The sequence below is a fragment of the Chanos chanos genome, chromosome 8, assembly GCF_902362185.1.
Source record: "Chanos chanos chromosome 8, fChaCha1.1, whole genome shotgun sequence".
In the NCBI taxonomy this organism is placed as follows: Eukaryota; Metazoa; Chordata; class Actinopteri; order Gonorynchiformes; family Chanidae; genus Chanos; species Chanos chanos.
In genome coordinates, this window is record NC_044502.1 from 45,392,303 (window position 1) to 45,404,511 (window position 12,209).

General features: G+C 41.8%; 1 protein-coding gene across 1 annotated transcript; it reads right to left on the bottom strand.

The window, feature by feature from the left end:
- Positions 1 to 11,144: 11,144 nt before the first annotated feature.
- Positions 11,145 to 12,209, bottom strand: LOC115819747 (C-C chemokine receptor type 8). The gene has a single exon (XM_030783248.1). It carries the CDS (start codon positions 12,207 to 12,209, stop codon positions 11,145 to 11,147), a length of 1,065 nt encoding a protein of 354 aa, XP_030639108.1.

The following is a 12,209-nucleotide window of genomic DNA, read 5'->3' on the forward strand; positions in this document are numbered from 1 at the left end:
AAAACTCCAGTGTTACAAATGAGATGACAACTTGGTGGATAATCTTAGTGCATTATCCTGAAACTGAGTAATTCAGTTTCGCATTTAAAAGTCCAAATAAAATGTCAAACAGGCAGCTATTATTTTAAACTCAAAGATTTGTTCATCTGTAACTGTGACAATCATGTTAATTATAATCACAATCATGGTGGTAGTCATTTTAAGCTCTTATTTAAATTTTATTGAAATGAATCTATGAAAAACTCTAACCTGGTTGTGGGGACAGTAGTGGATGAATTATACGGGCTCTGGGTAGTTTCCATCCTCATCAGTTCACAAAACCAATTAGAGTTTTCCCCCTCACACAGATACTGCCGTACAGTGGTCAGACAACAGGAACAAAAGAAAACATTCAAAGCCTAAGGGTGCTGTCAGCCTTACAAGGATCAGATGCTTTTGACTTGCACTGATTATAACGTAATGTATAATGTAATTAAGATCAAATAATCTTCTCTAACTGACAGATCAGTGTTTGAAAATAATAAGACCCTACTCCCCTCCAATTTTTAAAAAAAAAATTCTATCCATAAATGTATGTATATATATATGAGTGAACAGTCTTTTACCAGAGAAACTGTACGAAATAAGTTTTCAGGTTTTCGTATAAAAGGTAAACAATTAATGCCCAAGAAAACAGAAACTGCAGTAACAAGTCCCCCATGAATACACAATAATACACATCGTTATATACAGATAAAGGCAGCACAATAATAATACACATCGTTATATACAGATAAAGGCAGCACAATAATAATACACATCGTTATATACAGATAAAGGCAGCGCAATAATAATACACATCGTTATATACAGATAAAGGCAGCACAATAATAATACACATCGTTATATACAGATAAAGGCAGCACAATAATAATGCACTTTGTTATATACAGATAAAGACAGCAGCGCTCATACCTTTGTCTTTCCGCCTGAGCGTATGATATGTGTGAACTGGAGCCAAGTTGTGTCGAAGTGGTTTCACACTGGGTTTATAACTCTCTCTGTGGTGGGGAGGGGGATGCTGACATTGTGAAAAGATGCCAAACCTATAGACCAGATCAGCCCCACTGCAGTTGCTGCAGGTGCTTATGCGTGTGCTACTGTGTTATAAGCAGTACAAACTTACCTCAGCAACTGATGTCATTAGTACAAACCTGCAACTGATGTCATTAGTACAAACCTGCATTTCGCCTTCAAATCTGGTTAATTTGGAGGGGGGGTGGGAGACAAGTGTTGTGATGTTGCACTCATATTTAAATGGTGTGAAAAACTGAGGGTGTGTGGAAAAAAAACACACTACCATCCAACTCTATCTAAAGCTAAGGACACCTGGGCATGTGTCAGTCACTGAGTCACCAAAGTTGCAGAGAATGGAGGTGTTTGTAACTCAGTTTACCTCAGTCACCCTGCAAGCTGATCCTCCTTTCTTCTCACAGCAAACTGCAGGAATCTGACTAAGAAAGCAAGTCTGCAACCCCTTACCCCGAAATAGCTGCAGCCACAAGTTAAGCCACCAATTCTTACGGTCGCTTGCAAAGCCTGTTAAGTGAGCAGTGTAGTGCAAGCTACAGAGTTTGTGAGGACATGTTGTTTTCTGCCGTTCTGTCCAACAAGCTTTTTTTTTTTTTCCCCCTTAAATTAATTAATTTGTTCATTTCTACACATAGTGTAGAAAAGTTGTGCACAATTTTTGCAGAAAAGTTTTGTAACAAAACAGGCAGGTGATGCTATGCTTCCTAAACCACCTGATTGAGAAAATGTAGGAAAATGAACAAGCTTGTTTTTAGAGGTCCGCTATGTTCATTGCTAACACACTGTGCAGTCAAACACCGTGGTTTGGTGGGTGTTATAATATTGATTTCCTTTTCTTAACTTAAAATGGTTTTTATACTCCGCGTGACAGCTAAGAGTCTAAAAGACACAGAAAGGCCTGGGGACTGTGAAAAAACCCTTTGCTTAAGTTCAAGTCTAGTTATTCAACTCGAGGGCAATTTTCCGCAAACTCAGTGTTAATGATCTTCATGGTGTGTTTTTTTTCCACTCCAGGTACTAAACAGGCATAGTGTAATGAACATTACACACACACATATTGACCAGACTTTTTAAGCTACGTGTTACCATCTATAAAGACACACTGTACTCCCAAACATTTTTATTAATAATTATGTTCATGACCGTGGCACTTAATGGACTTCTAATTTCATGAAAATGTATATATTTCCCACAATTTCTTTTTTTTTTTTCCCCTCATAAGCTATTCATTGAGGAGCAATGCAACTTGACTGTCCTCAGTCAAGTTGCAATGAGGGTGTTCTTTTTCATATATCCAAAAATCAAGTCCAGTCTTGTTGCAAGTGACAATACAGTCTGCAGTTATGCAACATTATCATAAGGTACAATTCGAAATGAATGCATGGTATTCAGACATACACTTCATGTTAACATTTTATTTGTTAACATCGACTTGCCTACATAAGGTCTCTCGTCGCAATGTGTTCGTTGGCTTCCCCTGACTATTTTATTTATTTATCTATTTTTAATTTAACCAAGCAAAAGTGTATGGTTAATTAACAATGATAACCAACCTCCAGATCACCTCATATCAACAGTGCGATCAGATGTTCCTTTTCTGTGGTGGAATAGGAGATGAGACTGCCCACTTTCCTCCAGTTACCACATTCGTGTATTCAGAACAAAACAAACCAGTTTCTCTAGAAGAGCGAATAACAAATATGTGTATTTCCTATTAATTTTGAGTGGCGTGTACACAGTCATCATAAAATTTATGCATCACCTGCACAGCCGTTCTCACGGTTCTCACAAATTATACTTTGAGAGAAATTAAAATACTTGCATGCCTTTCAGAGAGAGGTTGTTTTTTTTTTGCTCAGCCACTCCGGGAGTTCCTCTGCCTTCCACTCCGGGAGATCCCTCCAACACTGCCCCTCAATGTGGTATTCGATTTTATCTGTCGTTGAAATGTTTGTCTGCCCTGGTATGGACACTATCAGTTTCAGATGAGATTAAACAAAAAAAAAACACTGAAGTCCTTGTTCAGACTTGTGTGAAAGACATCCTGTTTCATTTCCAGCTTTTTTTCCAAAATGCTGTGATTGAAGTGAAGATCTTTACCTCAGACGTTCTACATCCTGAATATTCAGAGATAAACTCAGCAATTTCATTTGTAAGTCAGAAAGTTACGTGTGAAAATGCAGTTTGAAAATGAACCGTCAGGTCAGGTCCAAGACAAACACAAAGAATAACAGACTTCTGTTATCATAGCTACAAACTACAATTGCCCCGTGTGTGTCAGCCTAGGGAAAACAATGGTTTTTCCTTGAAACATACCTTCCTTATTGTATTTTCTCCCAAGTCAAATATGTCTGCGTTGTTACAGATGGTCTCAGGTTTTCTTTAATCTCTATGATCTGATAATTAATTCAGTGTAGGAGCAGAGAGGATCAAGGAACCTCTACTAACAGTTCTCCAATTTTATTCTGGTCATTTGCATGCAGTTTCATTTCCCATTCTACACTTCTGCACAAATCCATAAAAAAAATGTTCTGACCATGTCATTGGAACAGATTGTTTTTTTATGTATTAACATTATTAACATTAAGAATCATGCCCCTTACCTGGAATCTGTATTGATGACCTGCAAGCCATCGTATTCTGTCCATGAGTTTGCACCTACTGTCCTTTTGTTCCACCTCGGGTGAACAAGGAAGGGTTCATACCAGAGGGTCTGATAACTAGACAGTAGGAACTACATATCCCAACTCTGCCCTGTTCATCTAAACACAACATACTGATGCTCCATCTATTGGGCTGCATTTCTGGGGTTTTTTTGTTTTGGTTTTTTTGCCTCATGGAAAACTGTACAGCAAGATTTACAGCAAAAAGAGAATCCGCCCCCCTTTCCAGAGAACACAAACAGGTATCTCAAAGTCACAACCCAGTTCGCTTCTTGGACACATGGTTTTTGGCTATTTTGAATCCTTAAGAATGAAAGGTATGCGGTGAAGTATGTAGTATATAGTAAGTATATAGAGTGTCTATGAGAGAGTCTGATTCAAGTATGCAAATGAAAATGTATTACTGTAAACAAACAAGAAAACCAAAGAAAAAAAACGGTCATGTTTGCACGTACTTGTATGCGGCAGTGTTCATAATTTGAGGTTATGGTTTTACACTGAAACAGTCAGTAAATATGGAACTTCGTGTACATCTCTGTGAATCAAACAGACACATTCTAGTTGAGGTTTGTGTGAACTGGCTGCAATGAGAGGAGATTGCTTTTCTAATACACTTCTAAGCACTTGGCTCTATTTGTTATATTTTGTATATAAACATGTAAAGATATGTCAATATGAAAGAAGTTGACAATCTTTTTGCAGTAAACAACTGTTCTTTAGAGCACTTATGTAGTTATTAGCTTACATCAATAACTGGCATTCATCTGCCGTGAATTAAAATCCTCTCTTCCTGTACCTGCAAAGGGGGGAGTCCCATCATGCCCTTTGACCAAATTCAAAACTTTAATTTGGAAGGCTTTTAAAAGCATATAAAATGACGTGTTGATGGACACTGATTTAGAGCCTGCATTATCAGGGTGGGAAATGTAACATTAATAAACATAGTTTTGCCATAAAAGCATTGGCTCTTTTTGTGTAGTTGCGCTGGAGTCCTGTGAAACCTCATTGGTTGTCTCTGATACAGGCGTGACATTTTTTTTTTAGTTGTTGTTGGCTTTTCTTGGTATAGAAGGTCATGAAGTTTGCAGAACTGACAGCCATGCTATTCTGTCACACATGTGTACTTATTTCCATGTCAACAGGCATGCAGTAGTGACCATGAAGTAAACACCAGAAAGCATCATTATTTAAATGCTGTCCTTTTCTTCAGTCTGCTGGAATGCACCACTGTCACTACATATCAGAGTTGATCTTTGTACCTGAGCACACCTAAACATCTCAACAGCTTTGCAAATGGGTGTGTGTGTGTGTGTGTGTGTGTGTGTGTGTGCGTGTGTGTGTGCGTGTGTGTGTGTGTGTGTGTCTGTGTGTGTGTGTGTGTGTGTGTGTATTTGCGTCAGTGTTAAGCTAAAGCACACAGGAAATCCTGTTCACCTCTGCACCATGTGTGCCGCTCTGCAGGAGAAAAAAAAAACTCTGAAGGAGCTGTGGCTTTGTGGCTTTTCTTTAAAAGAAGCTGTCAGAGACTGCCAACGCACCCTTCACAAATTCAGACAACGTTGTTAAAGTATCAGCGAAAAGACAGGATAGATTTCACAGGCAGTTTGACACTGGTTATGAACTGCTTTTAAAGTCATAAACAGTGTAAGGTGGCAAATGTAGGCTGTCAGGCTTTAAGTTATCCCAGTCGGGTGGTTAAGACGTTTGGGTTAAAAATGAAAAACAAAATTTAAAATGACGTGACCTCTTTTCCTCTGGTAAAAAATGATCTGTTTCCATTTCAATAACCATTTACATGCACACTGGCTTGCTTGGTCAGGGTAAAAGTGTTGTTAAAAGCACCGATAGTGAAGAGGGGAGAGATCTCTTGTGGTCAAAGGAAGCACTGCAACTTGGTGTTACTCCCACCCCACCCACACCCCCTGAACACTGATGATGCAGCCAGTAACCCAGAGGAGCCGCTGCTGAAAACAACTCAGCTTCATGTGTGCTTTGCTTAGCTTTGCGTTTAATCTGTACTGGTTTCTTTTGCATTGCTTTGCTTTGCATGTAATGCGCGCTGGTTTCTTTGTCTCTGTAAAATTCAGGAGCGGGTTGTACTCTACCGAGCTGCTGCCATTCTGGTAACGACCACGGTGGTCAAAACTATGATGTGGCTGAAGTGTTGTTTCACATACGCTTTCTGTTCCTTCGTGACTGCATACGTTACGCCATGTTACTCCAAACTCATTCAGTTTTCAGTTTTGAGGGGGAAATAGTCATTCATTGTGTGTTTTCAGCTGTAAAGACGCGAAGCTCTTTTTTTTCCTACCAAAGAAAATCATCGCCTGATATTCCAGATTCCAAAAGGTCTACTCTGGACCTACTCACAGTAATAAAACTAAACAAAAAGGTCAAACACACAATACATACACACCTATGTTATACACAGCTCAGCCTACACAATATATACACTGCAATGTAAAGTGTTGTCCATCTTGGTTGATGTAAGTAGATATTGTATTAGTGTGTATGTATGTTTTTTGCAATGGCCCCAGCTGGGCCTTTGATTCAAAGAGACAGTGATATGGTGAACTCCTTTAATGTCCTTCTCTTCGTATGCACTTACAAAAAAAAAAAAAAAAAAATACTGCACAGGAAAGTTGCCATTGTGCTCTTTTTTGTTCACTGCTTGATCAGAGGAAATGAAACCGTCAGGAGATACAGTTCATGCTAACTCATTACTGTTCACACATCCTTGTCATAACTCACTGCTTTGCACATCTCTTACCTGCAGTTTGCTAGTGTACAGTCTATCTTATGTCTATAATAGAGTCTACTTATAGTCTATTGTCTGGTCCAGTCTACTGTCTATTCTGTAGTCTGTTGGATTGTATAGTCTATTGCAATGTACAGTCTGTTGTATACTGTATATTGTATATTTTATTTTATAGTCCAGTCTTTTGTCTACTGTATAGTCTATTTTACAGTTTACTCTATGTTTTGATAGTTAATACTTTTCTTATTGATTTTGTTCTGTGTTGACACCTGCACCAAGATAAATTCCTTGTACACCTAGTACTTGTCAAATAAAAGATTTTGATTCTGATTCTGATTAATACAACACTCTTTAAGGGAAAGGCTTCTATTCTGAGCCATAGCCCATAGTTCACATTAGTTATTAATGGTGAGGAAGACATTTGCAGGCGTTGCACGAACACTAGAAACACTGTGGAGAAAACTAGATATGAGATTAGATATGCTTTGCATTTTGTGTGTAAAAAGATGATCGTGACTTGTGTAGAACATGTTTCCACATTTCTGTTCCTGTGCTTAGTTGTATTTAACTAGAAGTGATGAAGCAATAAAAATCAAACATTTGGTTAGCCTGCCTAAATACTATTTTTTGCATACATAGTTAGTGTGAATCTTTCAAGTTGGATTATTTTTGGGCAGCCTTCATTTTCATTTGTATTGATATTACTTTGTACATGTCAAACAACCTCTAAAGTGCAGTAAAGCAAGGAAAGAAATTTGTGTTGAGCAAAACCCATCAGAATACTGCTAACTCTGTCTTCAAAAAATGGTCTTGAATTTCAGAATTTTGAGGTAAATGCAATTTTCTCTACTTTGCTAACAGCTAGCCAGAATAGGCACCGAAGGTACTGTAGTTACCAAGCTAGCATCTGAACCACCTGGCAATGAGTCCCTGGCAACACCAGAGACTAGCGTTGTTATCCAGTGTGGTTTGCTGAGGTGTCTTTGTGTTTTGTTGGTTGCTCATTGTGATGTTGTTGTTGTTGTTGTTGTTGTTGTTTGTGTGTTCATGCTCGCAATATTTTACCTCTCAGAGTTATACTGATACCCTCGTGGTGAAATGTGACTGTCAAGGCTCCACACCTAAATTGTGCCCATTGAGTTCAGTACTGTCATTGTAAATAAATGGTTGAATTCCTAACTCTCTCTCTCCTTGTAAATACCTTGCGTCTTTACATTGGTGTTAGTCGTTGGACATAATGAAGACTGACAGAGTTCTCTCCTTATTGTGGGCGATCTGCACCAAGGGAAGTATGAGCAGGTGCACCCACTCTTAACCGCCCCTTGCGGGGCAAGGGCCTGGCTAGCTGTAAGTGGGGTGGGCCCTGCTCCTGAAGACTGACAGAGACAAGATGAGCAGGCTGTGGTTCCACCGGCCACCTTTTTAAAGGCGAGGGAAAGGAATCCCGCTCCAGAAGATGGTGACAGACGAGGGAACAGAGAGGAGCCGTCCCCTTTTTCCGCCTTTCTTAGGGCGAAGGCAGACGCCGTGTGCAAGGGGACACTTGACACCTGGCCCAAGGATGGTAGCAGGCCGTAGTGGAAGGAGCTGCCGGGGTGGAGCTCAGCATGATGGCACCAGCACCATGACGGGAGATGCCCAGTGTTCCACACAGCCTGCTGCTGGCCCTGCACCGCCATCTGACCAGTGTACAGTAGGCCCCAACACCGAAGTTGGGTGTGTCCAGACCATCACAGCCAAAGGAGCGAAGCTCCCACACTACAGTGGTTCACGATCCTCAGAGTCCTACTTTGCAGGTCCGGTTAGCTGCAGGGTGAGTGGGGGGAGCCCCGAGGATGCTGCCATCCACTTGGCACTGGCACTGGAGGGCCCAGCACTACAGGTCTTGCTGGATCTCTCTCCAGCAGAGCAATGGGACTACATCACATTCATTGCTGCATTGGAGAGCGGCTTTGGAAAGAGAAGGACGGTGGAACAGTGGCAAGACCAGCGGACCAGCTGGCAGAGACTTGGTGGTGAGAGCCTGGGGTCATTAGCTGCAAACGTGCAGTGTTATGCTAGACAGGGCTACCCACAGTTCAGTGCCACGGCCCAAGAGGAACTAGCCTTGCATGCTTTTCTGTAAGCCCTCACAACTGAAAAGCAGCGGCAACATGTTTGACTCTCTGCTCCAAGGTCCCCTGGTGGAGGCGCTGGCTGAAGCAGAGAGGGTGGAGGCTGTGCTTTTCCCTCATGGCATAGCAATGTCCTCTCGCATGTCTCAACCCTCTGTGCAACAGGTGGAGCAAAATGACAAGGACAACTGCGGTGATGACAAAAGAACATGCCAGGTCAGTAACTCAACTGCATCCAGGCCCACACAACAGCGACCCCCAAGGAGACAGCAACAGAGGCCAGTGGGATGTGCGGAGTGTTATAAATGTCTGCCAGTGTTTGGGGGTGAAGAAAACCCACACCACACCACTGCACCCACAAATCGATGAGTTTATGGAGTGATTTAATCGCACCCTCACCACCAAGCTTGCGATCGGGACCAGCGAGCACCAGCGTGACTGGGACCAGCACCTTCCCCTTGTTCTGTGATCTCACAAGACAGCGGCCCAGGAGTCCATGGGTTGCAACCCTGCCACCCTTTTGTTAAGGAGGGAGCTACAGACCCCTGTGTACATAGTATTTGGTGCCCCACCAGAGCCAGGGAGACAATAGCATGGAATACTTGCACAGGCTGCGGGAACAACTGAGGGTCGTCCATGACCTCGCTCGTAGGGCACAAGGAGAAGTGGCAGCAAAACAGAAACGGGCTTATGGCGCGGCCATCAATGGGAAGGACTTTGCTGCTGGAGACCAGGTCTGGGTTCACTGCTCAGTTAGAAAAAAGGGATTGTCACCTAAACTCACTGCGAGGTCCTCCACAAGGTATCCGATGTGGTATACAAGGTGCCTATGGGTGGCCAGCGACGTCAGATGGTGGTGGTCCTCCACTGCATTTGATTGGCCATCTGCAAGGGAGGATGTAAATGCCACCTTTCTCAGGTTCCCCCTTACCCCCACCCCCCCCCCCCCCCCCCGACTGCACTCACCACTATCACCACCTGGGCGCCCACAGTGCCAACGCCTACTATCAGCAGCTCTGCAAGACTTTGTATGTGGGCTATAGGCGGACTCCTTGGGTTGGGGCAGCATTGCAACCAAGCAATGCAGAGTCCCTAGCAACTCGATGCAGAGACCAGCATTGTTACCCAGTGTGCTCTGGTGGAGTGTCTTTGTTGTTTGCTAATTGTGATATTGTTGTTGTTGTTGTTGTTGTTGTTGTTTTAGCAGTGTAGTGTACTAAAAAATGTTTCTGTGTTCATGCTCGTTGTGTTTTCCCTCTGAGTCATACTGATACCCTTGTAGTGAGGTGTGCCTGTCAAGATGCCTCACCTAAATTGTACCTATTGAGTTCAGTGCTGTCATAAAATAAACAGTTGAATTCCTAACCCGTAAGAGCCCTAAGTCTTTGCAATACTTTTTTTTGCCAGTTAGTTGCATCTAAAGTTGATTTGACACTGTATTAGAGCTACTTATGAATTAATCAGGTTTCTGTTAAGATTAATAAATATTAATACATAATGTTAAATAAACATTTTTGTTAAGCTAATTTTGAGCTAGGTACAAATGGCTGTATGTTATGTAATGCTAACTACTGTACACTTAACTAAATAATCACTTGAAAAGTTTAACTCTCATTTAGTTCCCTTTTTATTTGGTTCATCAGTTTTAAATTATAGAATCAATGGAGATACATCAGTTTTATAGAAAGGTCTGCCTTTATTGGAATGCATACACCTGCATAAGTTGTGGAGGCTTACATCCAGGTGCCACCATCACCCAATAACAAGTCGGTTCAGTTTTATACAGGTAGAGCTCCAAACAGCTTTACAGGGTTCTGATCCTGAGAAATGCCATTCAGTGTGCGTTGGGTACCAGTGGCTGGGAAAAACTCTTGTAGTTATAGATCATGAAAAGAAAGTTTGAGGAAAGGACACAAGACTGAGGGGTAGTGAGCCCACACCCCCTGGCTGTCAACAGTTTGTTAAATCATATATATATCAAGTATAACATTAATAAACACAACGTTCACAAATGTAATAGAATTTTTTTAATTATTTGAGAAAACTTAAGACTTTATTGAACATCTTATGATATTATATCTTTTCTCATCAGTTCATGTTTTTGTTTGGATTGAAGTTAGAGCCACTTTTACATTTGATTGGGTGATTTGTGAATTTAAAAAGTTCCATAGGGTCTGTGTGTATGTGGGAAACCTTTGCGTGTGTCTGTGAGACTGAAGTTTTTGTGACATTATGAGTTGTGAAGAATATGCTGTGTGGCTTACACTCTCTTGATGTGAGAATATATACAGTATACAAATGATTCTTGTTCGTTCACATCAATAGTTATCTCACTTGTCACACAATGAGCATCTGAATATGCCCTGACGTTAATTCACGTAAGATGCTGATTCATTCGGCAACTTTCACATCTGAGGTAGTCCAGTGTATTTCTGTGGGCAGTGCACTGTCAACATCACAAATACCTAATTTTTTCATTTATTCAACTGTGCATTTTGCTTTTTTCCTGTTCATTTTCATTAATTAACCAAGAGACAGTCACACAGCTGTGTTGGAAGTTTCATTTTCTGAAACTTTAGAATGACTCGTAACTCCGGATATTTTTGAAAAGAGTGGATATCTGGAGAATGCACTGACCAAAGACTTCCGAAACTTCTCTCCAGCAAAAGCATAGATCACTGGATTCACGCAGCAGTGGGTCAGAGAAATGATTTCTGTCAAATCGAAAGCCATCATGAATGGATCAGGAGTCTCACACTCATCTACTGGCTTAAAACCATTTTCAATGTGGAACAAGGGCAAGGTTTCCAGAAACACCATCACATTGTAGGGCACCCAAAATACTATGAAAGCTCCCACGATGCCACACACCAGTTTCATCGCTCGGCTCCTTTTCGAGTTCTTGGCCCTGCACAGTACCAGAAGGATCCTCACGTAGCAGTATATCATTACAGGCAGGGAGATGAAAAGTCCAACCATATTCTCACTGATGTTACGGAATTTTTTCCACGTTTTGTGTGATTCTGGAGGATAATCCCTTTCACAGGACCGTGTATCGTCGTTTGCGATCACTCTGGCGAATAAAATTTCAGGGAGAGCAGCACAGATGGACACCATCCAGATGACCACGCTCGCCATGACACCGTACCGGCGCGTCCGAGCTCGCATGGCAGCAACGGCGTGGACAATGGCCAGGTAACGGTCGACGCTCATCACAGTCACAAAGAGGATCCCGCTGTAGAAGCTGACCTGGTACATCCCAGATTTGGCCTTGCAGGCAATATCAGAGTCAAAATAGAAATCCTGGAAGTTCAGCGCCCACAAAGGCAAGGACAGTACCATGAGCAGGTCGGAGAGCGCCAAGTTCAGCAAACAGACATCGGTCATGTTCTTCAACCGAAGGAGCCTAATGAGGACCCACAAAACGGTGGCATTGCCTACCAAACCTACAGCAAAAACGGTGTACAACATGGCAGGAATGGCACTGTGATTGAGCAAAGAGTTTTCTGGACTGCAGAAGGTCGGGCTGTAGTTGTAATCATATATGGTGCCGTTGTAATCGCTGGTGTCGTTGTAATCGCTGGTCCTGCTGAAGTCGGTCAT